The sequence below is a fragment of the Brassica rapa genome, chromosome A08, assembly GCF_000309985.2.
Source record: "Brassica rapa cultivar Chiifu-401-42 chromosome A08, CAAS_Brap_v3.01, whole genome shotgun sequence".
Lineage (NCBI taxonomy): Eukaryota > Viridiplantae > Streptophyta > Magnoliopsida > Brassicales > Brassicaceae > Brassica > Brassica rapa.
The window spans coordinates 4,582,702-4,603,792 of record NC_024802.2 but is presented as its reverse complement, the minus strand read 5'-3'; the positions used below and the strand labels follow the sequence as shown (position 1 = coordinate 4,603,792).

Sequence of the window (21,091 nt, the reverse complement as noted above, 5' to 3'; positions counted from 1 at the left end):
AAAAGAAATATCCAAATTTTGACACTAGATTCTTGGATTCTATAGGATTTGACAATTGTTTTTTGGGTAACATTTTGACAATTGTTTTTGTTTTAGGCGCAAATTTTACCAAATGATTCATTCATTATTTTCCTTGAAATTTCAAAATACAAGAAGTAAAAGCAGAGAAAACATAAAAATATGTAAAGATACTAAAGTTAAGAGGGTTTGCAGGTGTGGGCTTGTACTGGTCCTTTCTAGTGCTCCGTCTTCTTTTCACTTTCAGGTGGCCTTGGCGGTCCTAGCTTTTTGGCGAGTGCGTGTTTCCGACGGCAAATATGTTTCAAGTGGAAGCTAAGGGTTTGGAGGTTAATTGATTTGGACCTTTTTGTGGGTTTTCCAGTTTAGATCTGTTTTTTTTTTAGCCCATTAGAGGCTTATGAGCTTTTATATTGTTTTAAAAAAAAATAAAATTATTTTCATATATACAAAAAAATCAAAAATATTTAAATACGAAAACCTTTTAGTAAAAGAAATATCCAAATTTTGACACTAGATTCTTGGATTCTATAGGATTTGACAATTGTTTTTTGGGTAACATTTTGACAATTGTTTTTGTTTTAGGCGCAAATTTTGCCAAATGATTCATTCATTATTTTCCTTGAAATTTCAAAATACAAGAAGTAAAAGCAGAGAAAACATAAAAATATGTAAAGATACTAAAGTTAAGGGCGTTTGCAGGTGTGGGCTTGTACTGGTCCTTTCTAGTGCTCCGTCTTCTTTTTACTTTCAGGTGGCCTTGGCGGTCCTAACTTTTTGGCGAGTGCGTGTTTCCAACGGCAAATATGTTTCAAGTGGAAGCTAAGGGTTTGGAGGTTAATTGATTTGGACCTTTTTGTGGGTTTTCCAGTTTAGATCTGCTTTTTTTGAGCCCATTAGAGGCTTATGAGCTTTTATATTGTTTTAAAAAAAAATAAAATTATTTTCATATATACAAAAAAAATCAAAAATATTTAAATACGAAAACCTTTTAGTAAAAGAAATATCCAAATTTTGACACTAGATTCTTGGATTCTATAGGATTTGACAATTGTTTTTTGGGTAACATTTTGACAATTGTTTTTGTTTTAAGCGCAAATTTTACCAAATGATTCATTCATTATTTTCCTTGAAATTTCAAAATACAAGAAGTAAAAGCAGAGAAAACATAAAAATATGTAAAGATACTAAAGTTAAGGGTAGGACGATTTAGAAAATTTAAAAAGTATTAAAACACAGAACAACATAGAAAGATATCAAAATTTCAATCACATCTTTGTCTTTGTATCTTCTTTTTTTCTCTTCGGGGCTGATTTAGGTATTTGCAGACCCACCGTTAGTTGGTGCACTCGAGACATCAAGACCGTTCGGTTGAGCTCCCGAGAGATCATGACCGTGCTGTTTGACTACATTAGTGATCGGAAGCTCTTGAGCTACTATTTTCTCATCCAAGGGATTCACTGCATCTTTGCTTTTTCCCCAGACCACACTATATAGTCCAATGACGATGAAAACTGCTCCAATTATACTGCATAGTCACAACAGTACCCTCTAAAACGTTAATTACTTGTTAATTATACTTATCTTAGTTATTAACATAATAGAAAGAAATCTTAATTACCTTCCGAGGTGGATTTTCTCAGCCAAAACAAGGGCACCGAGGAATGAAGTAATAACCATACACATAGGACTAAACGACGTGGTAAACACAGGGCCACGTTGCTTTATCACAATGCTTTGTATGTAATACGCGATGCCTGAACAAACCACTCCCTGAAATATCCCACATAATAATAAGTATTTTTTAATCAAATAATAAGGTTTATTATACAGAATTGATTAAAATTAACCAGTGACTAATAGATGATTAACTTACGGAGTAAACGGCTGCGAGTGTCCCGGAATCCATGCCGATTTTCCAGGCGCTTAAGTCACGGACAAATATCATCGAAACGGCAAAATTTAGGATCGTTCCGATCCCACATATCAACGTCACTAGGGATAGCTCAGCCGGGTAAAGTTTCAACGTGAACGACTGAAAACAGAAAATTATTTTGATAATTTATAAAACCGTATAATGCATGTTTGTTGATTTCTTTTTTATTTAAACATTAATTAACTAGTTTTTTTTTTGCTAAAAAATAAAAATTAACTAGTTATACCTGTAAAATGAAGAAAGCAGCCCATGTGGAGATACTTCCCATGATGGCTAAGGTTCCGGTGACCCAGTGCTGGCCAGTGGCTGTGGTTGAGCCGCCGTGGAAGGAAGAATGTGCAGCTTTCACGATTTCGATCGCCGGACCTTTGTACAAAGTCATTACCATAGCTCCTCCCAACGTTATTACCGTTCCTACAACTTTTGCAATACTGTGTATCTTCCTAAAGTTCACTGTCTCAAGCCTGATTTATAAGGAAATTTGGCGTTAGACAATTATAAATGGTTAAAACGCCAAAACAAAAACCATAATGATTTTGACAAATTAATCTTAATCATTGTACACAGATTTTTAGACATTTTATTTTAAAACTTAATTAGATATATCAATATTTCAAAATAATAAATTGCATATTTAATCTCTCTAAGACAATTTACCGAAGTTTTAAGGTACCTGAAAATGAGGGCGAGAATGAAGGTGACGGCGGGAAGTGCATTGGTAAACGCAGATGTGTACGATGCTGACGTAGACTTCAATCCTATGTAGTAGAAGTTCTGGTCCATAAGGGGTCTGGAATCATATAACCAAACATTTACTTTATTATTATGATAGCCCTTTCACATCATCTTTTGGTTTATATAATTGAGTAGTTTTATTTTCCAAAGATGAAAAAGGAAAACGTTTACGTAGGATAGCACAAATCAGTTTTAACATTAGAGATGTTTGTTGTGGATGATGATCTCATTTCCAATATCCAAGACAATACATATTTCATCACTTTCACGTTTCTACAATATCACGTTAGAAGTCTGGATTCGAATAGTAAATTTTGATACGCTTATATTTATTTCTAGTGGATATTTAAAATAAAAATGCTAATTAATTTGTTAGTCAGTTTTTGAAATAATAAAAAAGAATTGTGAGTATTTCTTCTCTCTATGTAAGTTGTAACGTGCCCGAACTAGCGGCCAGAAAAAGAATGTAACGTACCGAAACTCATGAATTTGCATCACAACTACTAATCCATAAGTATCTTCCGATTTTTCTAACCATATTTATAAGATTTATTTAAGAACTTGTATATAAATAAACAAAATAGTACTCTCTAGGCCTGATATTTCTTTTTTCAGAAACCGAACCGAACCAAATTTTTTTATTTTCGGTTAACCATTTAAAAAAAAAAATTCAAAAATTGACCGAATAAAATTTCGGTTCGGTTTGGTTACCCGTTAATTTTGGTTTTCAATTTCAGAACAGAAATTAACTGGAATTCGTTTACCTCGGTTACGTTTAATTGATTATTGGTTAACATCAGTCCAATTCTGATATAAATTGATTTATTTTCTTAATAATAATTTGGATAACCACTCGGTTAATCAGAACCGAACCGGAAACCAAATTAATTTTGAAAGGACTTTCGAGCCAAATCTAAAAATGAAAAACTAAAAGTGAACCAAAAACCAAAACTTTGGGTTCGGCTTGATTCAATTCGTCCTGTTTGGTTCGGTTGGAATCCACGTAGCTCGTAATTTCTATAATGAAAGCCTTACTTGGTTGATACCATATGTTTTCGTCAGAGTGTGTGTTTTATTTGATAAAATTTAAAACACAGTTCGGTCGGAATCCACATGGCTAGTAACATATATTTTTTGTACATATGTATCTCTTAAATATATATATATATATATATATATGTTAAATATCACAATCACTGGAAATATTCAAAGTTATAAACCAGACTTTCTAATTGTGGAGAAAAAGATGGCTTCTTAATGAAAGAGACTTACTCTAGTATTCCAAGAGCAAGAAGCCTATAGAAAATTGGTAGTGTCATCTTAGGCCTAATTTTCCTGAAAACACACAATGATTAAGAGAATTATTCATCTATGCAGTTATATTCGATCTGTAGTTGCCTAGATATATTCTTGTACTCATTGATACGATACCTCTCGAAAACTAGAGCAAATGGAGCCATGACTAGCGTTGCAACTATATGACGGTATGTTGCAAGGACCCAATGGTCCATGCCATGCTTGAAAGAGACCATGGTGATGATGTACATGCCTGCATACCCAAATTGCAATGATATTATCGCTAATATCGGCTTCAATTTCTCCATGCTTCCACTTCCACCTTTCATCTTTGTTTGTTGATTCGTATTTTAACACTCAATAAAACGATACTTTATCTCTAGTTATATAACATGTATAGAGGATCTCTGCCTTACTCCCTTTATATAGAGGAGAGATATAATGTTTAGTGAGTGATGAGATAAGCTCAAAATTTGCTTGAGGCAGGCAAAACCTAATGGAGAATGACTCCTTTTTATAGTCGAGCAAAAGTTGGATTAAAAGATACACTCATTATTTTGTTCACTCAATAATACGTCTACGTATCTTTTGGAATATTTTAATGCACTACAGTTAGAGATATGAATAAGTAACAGAGAAATATGTGTCTTACATATTTTACTTTTACATATGCATGTCAGCATATCGTTATGAGAATTCATTTTGGAATTTTTTTTGTATCTGTCCTTTTTCTTTAAATGACTTCAGAATTAAGAAATTTAAGCTATTTTATTTAAAGAACGATGTATATATAAATGCGCGTAGTTATTTGTATTATTCCTTTCAATGCGTAACACGTGTTTGCATTATATTAAAGTTGATATATCACATAGTTTTCTCTATGTATATATATCAGAAGTAGTAGGTGGTAGGCTGATTGTGTGTGCATAACAATAGAGTACACACAAATATTTGTAATTATCTCCTTCGGGTGATTATTTTAATTTTTGTTCATATAAATATGTAATTTACATGATTAGTGGTATATAATTTTAATATTTACTATATTACTAAGTTAAATATAATATTTTCAAATACAACAATTTTACAGTTTGCATGCAAAAATTTAATTTATTGTTTCAAATTATTAATGATGTATTTATACTATTAAAGCAGAATACCTAATAGGATTCTGCCCTTGCCTTTTCAAGTTATTTACAAGTCTCTGCCATTGCCTTTTTTCGTTTAAAAAAATTAAATGTCGACAATAATTTTAAACTAATCACAAGTCTTCGATTTTTTAAGCATATTTAATTCGTTTTAATAGTTGCGTAAATGTTGGAGTATCCTTTTGTCTTAGTATGCATATTGATCATTTAGATTAGCATTTAGGCACCATTAGTTGCATTTCCATGCATATATCCTTTCTAGGTGGTGGAGTATCCTTTTAGAGTTTTTGGAGGTGTTTGGAGCCATCTTGAGTCAAAAGAAGTGAAAGTAGAGATTGGACGAACCGCAGACACGTACGGCAGACGAAGGCAGTCCGTGGAATGCGGGCAGTGTGGTCGAATTTTTACAAGGACGAGAGCTGTCCGCAGATTCCAGGCAGATAGCTTGGATCGATTTGTGCTCGACCGCGGACCACGTCCCCGAGCCCGTCCGCGGTCGATACCGAGATTGCTTATTCATTTGTTTTTGGGTCAAACACGGGTTTGTCGGGTTGACCATGTTCGAGTTTTTAAGCTAGTATAAATAGTTTCAGTAGTCAAATTCAAACAAAGTCTTGTAAAAATTAATAAAAGATAATACTCCTCACACAATAAAGAAATGAAATGATAAAGAAAAACAAGTGAAGATATAAAGAACCCATAGATAAAAAAGCCTTCCCATATATGTTCTTAGATTAAAGTGTTCTGAGGTATTTAAAATATTCAAAATTAAAAATAACAAACAACATTAAAAAGGCCGCATACAATCTATTCTTCTGCTTCATCATTAGCAGTCGAAGGCTTTTCGACATGAGCAGCTGAATTATCATCAAAGGATAGGAGCAGAAGGTTTGAACAGAACTGATTGATAACCAAAGGTTCCTCGGTGACCGCCCCATAAACCGGCCCTTCGTCTCCAACATGATCGAATCCACAGGGAGCAGGGGCACACAATAGATTAGATGAATAATAGGATCAAGCTAGACAAATAAATATTAAGAAAATAAATATTAAATAAGCAGTAAATAAGATAGATGAGATGTGTGTTTACAGAGAAGATAAAAGCTAGACTTTCAGGTAAGGTAATCCAAATTATGATATAGTTGCTAATTGTATGTGATAATCAATCCTAGAACTCGAATACTAATATAAGATTGTCCAACTCTTGCTGCGATTCTACGTGTTGTAATTCTATGTCCATGTTCTCGGGTATCACACGGAACCGGTGTCTATCGATGCACTTATAGGGTGTCGATCAATACTCTTAGAAACAAGCTTTAAGCTTTGATCGATAAGTTAACTAAATCGGCTAGACCAGCTAGCTACAGCTCGTATCTAACAACTTAGCTCAACAGAATTGCTATTAGGTATGAGCCTAGTCTCGTAGTTGACAACTCCTAAATCACGATTCTAGTTAGCTACTCTAGAATGCAAGCAATTAATACTAACTCTGTGAAGGATGTCAATTTATCAACTTAGCAGTTTTAATATCACTATTAATTCTTCATGACCATATAAACCCTAATTATAACCAGGTAACTGAGATATAATCAAACAAGACATAAAGATAAACTTAATGAATTGCATAATTAGATAGAGATAAGAAAACCGGAGTTCCAATACAAGACTCTGAATGAGTTCTTGGATCTTCTCTCCAAAACCTTAAGCTTAGAAAACTATAAAATCTTAGTATGTATTGTTTTTGCCCAAACAATGGCACAACTTATATATTCTAGGTCAAAACTCGTCAGGGGTATTCTTTTAAATTGTGTAGACTTATGGGCTCAATTCTTGATCTTGGCCCGCAAAGCTTCTTGCATCGGGTGTCGATCGACACCAAGGATGTGTGTCGACCGACATTTCCTCTAGGTATCGACTCTGCTGCCTCTTTCTTTGCACAGTTACGGGTTTGGCTCCATTTAAGCTCCATTTAGCTGCATAAAGTCCATAATGTTCCAGAACGTACCTAAACCTGTAAATACACTAGAATAGACTCCAAACTTAACATAAAGACTATAAATAAGATATATACTATGGCATAAAAATTGGTAAAATCCATAGTATATCACTCGAGTTCTTTCATCCACCCTTTGTTTGACTTACTCAAAACCAACTGATGAGATAGATTTCAAAGTTTGTATATATTATTTATGTACTATTAAAACTTTTGATATGGATTTTTTTTTGTTTCTAGCAAAGTTTAGAAGCAACCAGTATGGCTAACACTAATATATCCAGGTAAGTTTCTTGATAGATTGAATATCAAATATCTCGACGCAAACTGCGTATTCATGTCTGTTTACTAGCAGGTCCAATTCGTACATAAAATATTTTCCAAAATAAATAGACAAAAGAAGAGATTCCCTTATCCAATATTTTTTCAACAACGAACGGCTATTCTATTACTCAAACTTGAGGTGGTCTGGATAACCAGATCGAAATAGAACAACCAATGTAACAAAGTTCTCTATGAAATAATCTCGCAATCTTACCTAAAGAGTCCGAAATTCCATTTTGTGCTCTTGGAATATGAGATATCTTGAACTCCGGGAAGCATATCTTCAATGTCTTTATCGCCTCCAACTCAGTTGCAAGACTTGGCCAAGCTTGAGACTCCTTTATCATCGTGATCAAATCCTTACAATCTGTCTTAATGCTCTGACATGACAAATATTGTAGCATTCTCTCCATTACCCGTCACAGTGCTTCCACTTCAAAATGTAAATTAGTCGTTCGCCTTCTTATATTTTGCGTTCCCATAAGTTGAATTTTTTCCATGTCATTCTTCTAAACTCAACCACAACCATTGAATTGTATTGTCGAATTTTATGAACCATCCACCATATATATATTATCCAAGCTTATGTCTTGGGGTTCCTAGCTACTATACTTCTGTAAATTGGGAGGTACCATTTCATTTGTATTAAACCAGACATGCCATTCAATTTCCGCATATAGAACTAATTCCGATGGATCCTTTCTATCCCTTGAAACACGAAACACCAACACTTATACATGTATTTTGGCTACAACTATATATATCGTCTCTTGCGAACTAGGATCCTCAATTTATTCTAGAATTACAGTTTAAAATATGTTTATGCTACAATTAAATGATTATAATAACAACTTGCTTATACGAATATATACTGTATATAAACAATTAATAAGTTAGGGACTAGGAGTAAACCTTAATTTAAGTCACCGGATTCTGCCTTAGTTTCATCAATAATTATAACTAGGTGGACCGCCCGCACGCATGCACGCATGTGCGGGCATTAACATTAATATTAAATCCCCTATATATTATTTGAAAAGCATTACAACATTTTTTTGTAGCCACATGTCATCACTAGAATGATTCTTAGAATCCTTAGAGAAATAAGTTGGTCCATCTAAATATATAATAAGCTTTTTATTAAACCACAATAAATACATTATTAATGTGCTTCATTATTTCCTTAAAAAAAATTACGAAATTGCCTAATGTGGCTAAAGTATATATGACACTTAATAATTTTGAATAATAAAGATTTGATAAAAATAAGTGTGTATTATAATTATATTTGTTTAATTTTAAGCTATTAAAATAATTAAACAATCATAGTAACCATATAATAAAAATAAAAAAAAATTACTGATATATTATAATTTAATTTTTTAAAACGAGTATAAATTACTAAAACTGTTAAAAGTTTCACATTCAAATTTTATGATCTATCATTTAAAACTTTTGTTATGACATGATACAAATAATTAAAAAATAATATAAGTTGAAAGTCTCATTTAATAAGTATCAAAAATAAAAGATATATAAATATATGTATCATTTTAAATTAAATTATATCCCATATAAAAATACATAAAAATCTTAATTTTGAAATTTACTTTGAACATTTTTTTGATAAAAAATTTGAAAAAATATTGAAAACTTAATTTTTTAAAATATTATAAATTACTTAAACCATTAATTAATCCACAGTGAAAATTTTGTTATCACTAATTTAGACTTTTTACTATAACAGATACAAATGATAAAAAAAAATATGAGCAAAAAGCATCATCTAATAAATATTAATATTAAAATATACTATATATATGTTACTATCATTTAAATTCAATTATATATCATATCAAATAGAAAAAATATTTTTTCGATTTATAAAATTTATTTATATGTTCGCACCAATTTAATTATATAAGTAGTAGATAATAAATTTTTAATTATTCAATAGATATTTATTATTTCATAATATGTTATAAACATATAATATATAAAATAATTTATATATATAATGTTCATTTCGCGCAAGGCGCGGGTCTTAACCTAGTTGATATTATATTTACAGCTATATAATACTTATGTTACATATATATAGTTAATATGAAAGATTCGATGTTACATATTGATATTTATACTATGTTCATATGAACAAAGAATACATTAGAACGTTTAGAAAACGATCACATTTAACACTAATCTTAAAACATCAGAAAAAAATATAATTGAGAAAAAACAAATATTTCACGCATAATCCCAATAAAAAAAGCAACCATGAAATATAAAAGAGATATTTGAATTACCTGAGAGTTATTATCATTGGTCTCATTGTAACAGCAGAGATGATTTACGGTTTCCTTCTCTAAGCCTTGAGTCAGAAAAGAGGTAATTAAAACAAAAATATTTAAAGATGTAAACAATCCCAAAAGATAACAAATTACATAATTGATAGGACAACGTCAATGAGTTTCAAAGTTTTTAAAAATCTTTGAGATTACCTTTGGCTCTCAGACGTACCGAAGAGGATCACGCACATTAAATAAATTGCACTTGATTAGCGATTTAACTTTCTAAAAAAAAAGAATTATCTTTTTTTGAAATGGATGATCAGTTCCTGGATAAACAGAGTCATCTCTTTTTGTCAGTTGAATCACTACTGATGCAAAAATATAGATAGAGATACAACATGGAGAGGAAGAGAACAAAAATAAACGGAGAAGAAGAATCTCACATAAAATTACCAGTAATGGTGTTCCCGTCTATGAGTTACTTATTGACTATCATACACATGTGCAAGATCACAAAAGTAGAATTTAAATTATAACGATCAAAAACATATGAAAACTTAAAAGATAGATGCGTGAAACTAATGGGGGTGGTGTGATATTTATATAGCAAATTAGTTTAAGTTTCTAAATAACCTAGTTTTCAAGAGAAGCTATGAGATAGAATATCTTATAAAATTTTTTTAAAGATATTATGGTTATAATATATACATAATTTTGGTAACTAAAATCTTGCTATATATATATTTAAATATTAAATGCATGATATTAGGAAAGAAGATATCTCGTCAGTTGATTATAGCTGGTTTTTGATAAAACAAATACCACTATAAGGATTTAAATAATATATAATAAGGAAAGAATAAGGAATTTTAACGTTAAAACCCTCCAACTAAGTTTGTTTTGGGTAAAAAAATCTCCAAACTAAGTATTTAATGAAAATCTCCCTAAACTAACTTCATTTAATAAATTACTCTGATAGATCATAATTACTATTACTACCAGTAAATCTTTAGTTTAGGGGTTTCTACACTAAGTAAACATAGTTGAGGAATTTTACCATTAAAATGAAAAACAATTCAAAATATTGTAATAGGAGGATAAATTTTCAAAATACATTTTATAAATTAATGTATAAGCTTCTATAAATGACTTAGAATCTCTTATAATAATTTAAAAGGTCTGATTTTTATAAATGTATTTATAATTTTATTAATGATTTATAAAGCATGCACTGAATTATTAGACATTAATAGTTATTATGATAGTTTATATACAATATAATTCTTTCTATACGAATATAACATAATTATATCAATTCAAATAAACACTTTTGTTTATTATTTTATGTAATTTATAAATATATAAAAAAATTGATCGCATTATTACTCTTTCATAGTTTCAACAATTAGTTACCATAAATAATTATTTCTAATATTATGTAGATTATTTGGAAAGTGGTAATTGAATTATACTTTCCTTTTTGATATAATTATAATAAATGAAATTAAAAATCACCGGTCAATCAAATTATAACAATTTGAAGAGTTCATTTATGATCAACACGTAATAAAAAATCACTTATGTGACTTCTCAATTAATATATAGTAGGATTTATATTTTTATAAATAATTTTAAAATTCTGATAAATTTATTCCGTAAACAACGATAAATAATTTAAAAATCATATTAATAAAAATGTTTGGATTTTGTAATATTTAAAATAGTTATTATATAATTATATTCGAATATAATTCATCAAGTATAGTATAAAACTATTATAATTATCTTATATAAAAATTCGTTCATTATATTTTATAGTTTATAAATATTAAAAGTAATAAATATAACATTATTAATCTTTTTATAATTTCGAGATTTAGTTGCCATAAATTGTTATTTGTAATATTCTTTAGATTATATGGCAAGTGATGTTAAATTTTTTTAGACTTACCATAAATTTTTAAATCTAATTTAAATAAATAAAAATTAAAAACAATCGACCAATCAAATTATAACAATTTTTTTGAAACTTCACCTATGAGCGACACGTTACCAGAACTCACTAAAGTGACTTCTCTTTTAATATATAGGAATATATTTTGCTTGAGGAAGAAAATATTATAATTATACTCTATTTCGGAATTAGTCACACTTTTATTCTATAATATGCTTAAAAGGAAGGAATATAATAAAAACTTTAACAAGAGGGCGAAAGAAGACAGAGAGGGGAAGTGTTGAGTTCAAGTGGATCTCTCGCTAAACAATCATGCAAATACCCTCAAATATTTTATTGTAATTTGTGAGAGTGTGTGTTTGTTGTTATTTTCCTCTTTATAATTTGTATAAAAGAAGTGGGCTTTTGACACATTGATCACCGAATGCTTTTTAGTGCTCCTCCGTGACGCAATTAATTTCCTTTTCATTCTCATAAGAACTTTCGTTTATTATTCCAACTTTGATTTTCCTATATAATCTTTTTCAAACCATATAAAGAAAGGATATGATTTCACAAATAAAAAATAATCTAAATTTATCTTTTTATATTTGAGTGAAAACGTGAATAGGAGAACTGTGTCTAGAATTAAAGCAGAAGCCTAACTGCAAAATAATTCTACTTTAAAAAAAATATTCAGAGAGATATTTTTGATTCGGCAACTATATTATTTTAGGTTAAGCAAAAGAGTAATAGAAGACAACGTTTGGTGGTGAGAGGAGTGGATTCCATACTGTCTATGCTAAAGGGGTTTAATCATTGTCTTGTTGGACGAATTTTAAATTGATTTATATTATTTTGCTTTTTACAGTTTTAGTCACTTATTAGTTATTATTGATATACTCCCTCTGTTTTTTAAAGATGGATGTTCTAGGAAAATATTTTGTTTCCAAAAGATGTATTTTTTATGTTTTCAAAGCATATTTTGTCAACTAATAATGAAAAATTGTGTGTTTCAAAAATATTAATTACATTTCTTTTAATCCTATTGGTTTAAAAATATAAGAAATATAAAGTTACAAAAAACTATGCATTAATAACTAAGTTTTAATATGGTTTCTTAATAAGTGTGAAAATCTTAGAACATTCATCTTTAAAAAACAGAGGGAGTATATATTACTCCCCGATAAGAATACGACAATCAAAATTCGCTAGATTTGCAGATATGCTCTACTGTAGGTGGATTTCGTTATCTACTCCAAGTTTACCAAATGACAAAAATTAGTCTGATATATTTAGTGCCCGATAACGAAGAAAAAAATCGGCTTAACGAGTAAAAGAAGACAGCGTAAAAATGAAAAAAATTATAGCTGATTTACTTTCATATAAAAATGATTGATAGATCGTAAATTTAAAAGATATTTCTAATAGACGAAACCAGCAATAAAGTTTCTTTTACGATTTTAGCAATTATCGTTTCGTAACCTAAAAATGTATTTTGACAATCTAGTGATCTTTCAGCCGATTTCAATACTTTTGTGATTGGCAATTTTTCCTGAATAAAAAATATTTTAAAGAACACATCATTGTGGTATTGAACGTTAATTTAATTTAGGATCCATACAATTTTTCTTATTTCATGGATGTTTAATTACGATCAACATCGATAAAAATAAAATAAAATTATAGATTCAGACATTCGGTACCACCCTTGTTCGGGAATGCGCTACGCGTAACGCGAACGGTCGGTCCGAACCTAGCGAGTTGAGAAAAAATCGGAGATTAATATCAGAGATTAATTATAAGGGTTTATATATATATATATATATATATATATATATATATATATATATATATTAGTATTCGTAAAAGAAAGCAATGAGTGTAACGTAGTCTAGTGGTTAGTGCGCTTGACCAAGATTTGGGGGTTGCGGGTTTGATCACCAATATGGTTGTTTTGCTTTATTTTTTTCAGTTTTGTCTTTAATGAGTATGTAATTACACAAATATCCTCTACTTCATATTCTCCAATTTCGACCTGCAAACCCTAAATTTTGAATCTCACCATTTTTTCACGATTCACCACGATTTCAACCTCTTTTCTTATGGTTTTGTTCAATTGTAATGGGATTTCAACCATAACTATGATTCTAACCTTAAAATGTTGTTAAATTTTATTTTATTTTGAAAAATCCGAGTTTTAGGACGAATTGGTCCAATCCGCCACGGTGCACAGCCGAATAACGTTTAAGCGTTGATTCAACGGCCGATTTGCCCGCGTTTTAGAACAGGGGGTACCACTAAAGATGACGGTAGTTGTATGTAACAGTTCTTTATACAATAGTATAATCAGTACCAGCCCTGGGTACAAGCTGGACAAGCACCAGCTTCCAACCCTAGATAAAATAACTAAAATTTCAGCCCTAAATTTAACAAAATCTCCAATACTTCTGGTGGTTTAACTAGAAACTGATACTCGTTGATATGAAAAATTCAAATCACTCTGAGCGGTTTTTTTATAAAAATTATTAAATTATAGACCCACAATTTTTTTTTGCTTCCAGTCTTTAATTTCTCTGGACCGGGCCTGAGTATAATGTGTATAAATCCAGAAATTCAAACTTTCACTTGCATTACATAAATTATATTTTGTTTATAGTCTATTACTTATATATATATACACACATATATATATATATATATATATTTGAATAATAGGATGTTCCGGACTGAAGCCCATAGTCCCCAAAGATTGAATTCACATCATGTAATATATATGAATGGTGTTGTCTATATAAAAAGATTTCACTAATATTATATAAACTATCTATTTTTTTATTATTGAAATAATATCTGTCATTGAATATCACTAGTAGATTTCACGCACGGCTCAACTTTCTCTCTCAAATATATTTTGCGTTCACCTAGGATGGAGTTGAGTCTTTGTCATGAAGTCGACATCTTTAGCTGCGGAGACGACTCTGATGGTGACTCGGAAGGCATATGGTGGCGGATCTAGGATTGGAATCGGAAACCCTAACTTATTCACAGCACCGGTCTTGACTTTCAGAAGGCTGGAAGCAAAAATATAAAAAATAGGCTGCCACCATGGTTTGAACCTAGCCCCCTACACAAATGCAATGTGACATGTTAATGAAATCAGGGCCGATATTTATTAATAATATGGAAGGCTAGAAGCTAATGCTTCTTTGGCTTCCCCTCAAAGTCGCCGGTGACCGGAGGTTAGGAGGCTTGCCTCATTAGTCTTTTTTTTTCGAGGATCAAATCTTTTCTTATGATTTATGTTTGTAGATCTAGTTTCTGAATCTGTAACCTACAACAAGTTGTTTCTCCAGTGTACCGGAAGTTATTGTTTTGATCCTCATTTTTGGGTTGAAGTAATTAATGTATTTATAATTAAAAAAATCTATTTTTTGATAAAATGAAGTAATAAATTTGTTTTAACTATGGGAATGATGTACCCACCTGCACAATTAAAACCTCTTAGGCTACTTGTCATTGGTCGTTGGCAATTTTTTTTTGTCTTAGTTAAATCTATACTATTAAAGCAGGATCCTATTGTCATAATTACTTTAGCCTGCCATTTCTTTTACTAACATTGCATGTTTCATTAAGGGCAATTAAGTAGTATTAATAACAAATCTATATTGGATCATTATTTTTGGATCCAGCCCACATTAAATATCTCTTGGGCCATTTGGGCCTATTAAAAAATCAGATTCAATCCTCACTTTTTTTTTTCCTTTGGGCCATTGAGTCCAAGTTCAAATAATTTTTTTTTCAACTATTCTTAATTATTATTTTTTTCTTTTCTTATTATAATTTAAGCATTCATAAAAATAATTGAATTTTTTATTGAAAAGTATAAATCTTTATTAAAATTATATAATTTTTTAATTAAAATATTAACCCCATAATAAAATTAATTTATCAGAGTTATACCAATTTAATTCATTAAAAAAATAAAGTTTAATTTTTTAAATATAAATAGTCATTTAAAATGAAATACGATAAATAAAGATAAAATTTTTAAGTCCTTTATAAAATAAAACACAAATATATCAAAATGTGACATTTACTAAATATTTGTCAATTGAAAAAAAAACAAAAATAAATCCGCGCTTTGAAAGCGCGGGTCAAAATCTAGTTTTCATTAATACTACTGTGAGGATTAAGAGTTTTAATGTAAAACATTAGTTACTACGTACATCTTGAGTATAGAAGTGAAAGCATAAAAGAACATTAAACGGTATTGAATGTTTTCATAACACTGCCGCCACCTTATTTACACCCCTACTAATCCATTCAAACTATCAGTCCCTTTATTTATGTCCAAAAGTTATACATATATATATATATATACTTATACAACAATATGGATTTTTTACGACAAAAAGTTATTTAATTACTCATATTTGAGGTGATTTATAGAATACTATGGTTATATACTAATCACAAGCGTTTGTGTATATACTTTCAATTGAACGCAGCCATAGAATTTCGTTCATAAACTTAAAAAATTGGAATAAAAGTTGGTTACTAAAAGAGAAAACACTATCAGGGCCTTCCCTGAATTTTTTTTTTCTTTTTTTAGACGTCAAACGACCATTATATTACTCAAGCTTGAGGTGGACTGGGTAACCAAACCGGAATAGAACAACTAATAAAATGTAACATCCTATGGAAGGATTTAACAGTCTTAGCTAAAAATTCTGAAAACTGATTGCGCGCTCGTGAAACATGAATGATGTTGAAATCCGAAAAGCAAATCAGCAGCGTCTTTATCCTTTCCAATTCTGTCGCAAAGCTAGGCCAAGGATGAGGATCCTTTATCAAGGGCCTTCCCTGGATTAAAGTGGGTAAAGCGGTTGCTTTAGGCACCAGAATATCTTATGTATTTTAGGGACAATAAATTTGTTAAAATTGATAGTTGTTTAGTAGTTTGAACCATCACTTATAACGTACGAAGTGCACTCTCAATTCCTATATATTTACCCACATTAGTTTTTGATAGATAGGTTTATAGCTTTTGGACTTTAGGCGCCAAATGGAACTGCCGGACCTGAGCACTATGATTGATTCTTAAGATATGATTAACTCTGTTATTACCAGAGGCTTCGCTTGAAGTGATGTCTCATAGTCATAGTGAGGTAAAGACACGCAACTTCTATGATGCTGTTTGAAAAGGTCAGTGGAAATGTCGTCACTACCAGAGGTGTGCCTATAGTGTATTAAAAAAAATATTCGCCTCAGGCCCTCGATTAATATGACTGTTTTTAAGGTCCCAAAATTTATAATAATTTTTAGTCTAGTGGTTTAGACTTATTTAAGAAAAAAACATTCCTACGAAAATTAATTAACTCACTTTCCGAATTCATGTATTTTTTTCCTATATGACATAATATAACATATTTACGTAATAAACTTATTTTTTTACAGTATTAGACTTGTGTATTTGGTGAAAATAATATATCATATTAGAAATTGTTTTTATTACAGTTGTAAATAAGTTTATTTTTAAAACTTGTCTAATGTCCCTAAAACTCTTCGCACGGCACTGGTCACTACTAGTTGCTGGAGCAGTTGCAACAAAACAGATTTAAGTAAAAATCTCTGAAGCTGATTGTATTTTCACAAAAAAATAATTATGTGTAATTATCGTTGTTTTCGCTTCTGGATTAGTTGAACGTTTGGCAACCGATTGAAAGATCCAGTAAATAAAAAAATCCAAGTAAAAAAACTCAAAGGACAAAAGATCAAGGATATTTATAAATGGGGGGTTTTATATACTCTAAGGGAATATGATCTCTAGACAGAGATATGCAGATTTGACATGTCTATTTTTCGATACATGTGTACTGAGGATACGATACGATGGCTCTTATATGTAAGATGTGATATCTCACATATTTTTGTGTCAATAATTGTTCTTATTCTAATTCTCTGCTTTGTGTAGAAGTGATTGATTATGTTGTTGTCTTACATTCCCTTTAATGTCAACTTAAATTCCGTCTTAATAAATAGACAACATTCATAAAGATACGTATTTACAAAATGCGATTAGAGTGGAAATTATGCTATTTTGCTCCTTAATTTCACATAATAGGACACAAAACCTAATACAATACATTGACTTTTAGGTGTGAATGTTGGATTAGAAAACCTATATACAAAACATTTATGATATCTCATATTTAAATAACGTATAAAAGTAAGATTCAAAAATAAATATGGTCCATTATATACATTTTCCTTTGTAGAGTTAAGTTTTAAGATACAAATATCGAATTTTTTAGGTAGCAATTAGCAAAACACGTGTGTTGGCCATAATTATTCCCTTTCATTGTTTTGGGAAGGATATAATAAAAAGGAGAGAAGAGAGGGGCATGGGAGAATTGACTAGTAGTTAGAGGAGGTGGTGCTCTCGAATTAGGATTCCAACAGAGCTAAGTGGGATACCCAAATCTGGGAACCATCTTGTTGGCTTCTTTATTTTATACTTTTCACAAAAACCTATTCCCATTTCTTTCTCTTTTAAAAAAAAAATAATTACGTAAGTGAAACTCTATTGTTCCTCAGTTGATTTTTATCAGTCACACTATGTCGGCATATCAATATGTGTGAGTTGTGATGATTTTTTTTTATATTCTCTAAGCATTGGAGCCCTTTTCATAGTGAACTTTAGCTTTAATGTCAGATCTCAATTACAACTAAAATAAGGGGTGAAAGTGAAACCAGTTAGAGAAATCATTTACCATATTTATATAATGTTGGACCCGGATCCCGAATTCATTTGGAGCGACGCATGAAGGAGCGAGATGATAAGAGCTCGGCCTCGATTTCAAACTAAACAGACTTGCAAGCCGATAGTTGTCAAGGCCGCAGAAAAATGATAATACTTGGTCAAAATAATTATGTTTTGCGAGTTCCCAACAATCGCTAAATCTACTGCCCCACGATTGTTGGGATCGCAACAAAAAATTGAGGAGAATATGTCGGAACAAACAAGAGTATAAAAGGAGAAGGAAGGCGGACCAAAAGGGATATTTACGCATGCACATTCTGGCTTACACACACATATACATCGGCCTCGATCTCTCATTCTCTAAACAGCCCGACCTCGTTTTGTACCTTGTTCTTCACTAGTTTAGTCTTATTTGTGTTCATCAACACTTGTAAATCCTTTTGATTTTAGTATATAATCCATTTTCATCAACTTGAGCCTGATTACATCATTGCTGTTCTAAAGATATTGCTGTCCACAAATTCTTTCTTCCCTAATTTACAAACAAAATATTATCAAATTCGCTCGATTCCTCGACGAGGATACGTAAGCAGCTCAAGCTCAACCACATTCACTTCTTAACATTCTAATTCCCATTTGATAATTCCCAAAAACAAAAAAAAAATCAAAAACACCTGAAAAAGCCTTACCTTTAATGTGTCTTAACATTCTCCTTGATAATCAACTCACTACCCCTATATGCCTTTGAGAATGGAGAGTCGTCATCTACATACAAAATACCCATGAGTTCATCCGGTTCTTCATCACATCCATATAACCTTATGATCGAGACACCCAAGCCTCTGGCTTCACCGTCTCTCACGCTACCACCTCCTCTTCCACTTATTGATTTCAACGGTCTATTGACTGCTGAAGAGAAAAAGACATATGACAAATTGCCACCTTGTGTGAAGATAATATCAGACTACATTCTCTATTTGCATAGGTGACGGCCTCGGGCTATAAGAGCCCCTTATGGATCAAATTCACGACTACCTCAACAATAAACCGGAGGTTGTGAAACCTTTCTTCTCACCTGAGACGTTTTGATGTAACCCGAATCAACAGCATTAACAAATCAAATGACGGCTGGGCTTATGGGTTGTATGCTGAAAATTTGGGCTTTTAAATGAGGATTTGGGCTCGTGTTTGATCAGGATAATGGGCTAAGAAGAGTGAAGAAGAAGTCTGGTAGAAATTTATGAAGAGAATGCGGCAACCACCATTGTATCAACCACCACCTACTTTATTTAAGTCTTTTCTTTTATGTTTTAATATATTTCCAAGGTTGTCATACAAGCCTTGTGTTGTTTCCAAGGTAGACATGCAAGCCTTATTTGTTTCCTATTTAAATCCATTGTATGTTTCATTTCAGATTATTCAACCTTTTTAAATAAAATCATCTTTTATATTGTTAAATACTTTGTTCGTATGAACATCGTATTTCTGTTACGAGGTGTGTGAACCCGAGCAACAAATCCTCATAGGTCTTTTGGTGCGGCATATCCTCGGGCTTAGAAGCGGGTAAATCAAAGGCATTCTGCAACCTTTGCGTGACCCTTCGTTCCACCTTCCTTTGATCGAGTATTCGATTTTAAAGCCTATCCATTTTCCAACCTTCAAGTGTCGATTCCAGGAGGGGTTTCACGTCACTGATATACCATGGATTTTACCACATTAAGACTACTGTATATTTTCTTTATTGAGTCTATTATATGTTTTTAGAGTCTGTTTTAGAGAATTTCTAGGTCCATATACTTTGGTGAATATAGAGCTTTTTAAGGTGCATAACTGCACATATGCGTCAAAATTTTAGCTATGGATGGAGTCCTTTAAACGGTGATATTGAGCACATATTTTGACACATAATAGAGCTTTGAGTTAGATTTCCAATTCCACCGGTTTGAGGTCAATCAGCATCCTATAGAAGACGTTATGCTCATTCTATTGAAGAGTGGTACGTCTACCTTGCTAGAGGAAGCTGTCAAAGATAAGAAGGAGTGTCGATCGACAACATGACCTTGGTGTCGCTCAACACTGATGCCAGAAGAAGGGCCGAGCCTATTTAATGACCGACTTGGGCCCAAAAGTCACCACATATTATCAGAATGCCACTGGCCAACCTAAAATCCTATTTATGTGTTTACTAAGCCATTGTTGAGGAATACGCTTTCTTTACTTTATTTTATTTATATATTTTAGGTTAGGAGAGAAAAGAGGAACTCCTTCAGAGTCCTCTTGGAATTCCTTGGGTTTAATTATTGATTTCTATTTATTCTTGGCATATATTAATTCTATGATTTTCTGTGACGACAATCATGTTTGAGTAGATCCCCTGCTAGGTTTAGGGACTAATTAGGATTTGATAGATTAGCCAAAACTATAGAAATGCTAGGGTGAATTCATAATATATCTTTCGTTAGAATTGTTACTAATGCTTGTATTCTAAAGTAGCTAACTAGAACCCTGAACTTAGGATCGTGGACAACTACGACGATAGTTATGCACCAAAATAAATTCTTTTAAGCAAGGATTCTAGAAATAAGTGAAAGCTGATTTAGTAAGACTAGTGAACAAATCAATTAGATCGATAACACTTGCCTAAGGCAGTG

General features: G+C 31.3%; 2 protein-coding genes across 6 annotated transcripts in view; both read right to left on the bottom strand.

Annotated features, from left to right (window-relative positions):
* The window catches only part of LOC103833097, a 1,138,500-nt gene that overhangs the window by 668,798 nt on the left and 448,611 nt on the right, over positions 1-21,091 (bottom strand). The gene's annotated exons all lie outside the window — the stretch shown is intronic.
* On the bottom strand, positions 1,175-4,483 carry LOC103833126 (WAT1-related protein At1g44800). 2 transcript variants are annotated; one of them, XM_009109226.3, is made up of 7 exons: positions 4,121-4,482; positions 3,962-4,024; positions 2,628-2,744; positions 2,181-2,418; positions 1,895-2,053; positions 1,640-1,791; positions 1,175-1,546 (listed from the first exon to the last, which is right to left on the bottom strand). In XM_009109226.3, exons 1-7 carry the CDS (start codon positions 4,312-4,314, stop codon positions 1,333-1,335), a joined length of 1,137 nt encoding a protein of 378 aa, XP_009107474.1. In that variant the 5' UTR covers positions 4,315-4,482; the 3' UTR covers positions 1,175-1,332. The 2 variants fall into 2 exon arrangements, with proteins under 2 accessions (XP_009107474.1, XP_033132453.1); XM_033276562.1 differs by having other exon boundaries at positions 1,398-1,569; positions 4,121-4,483.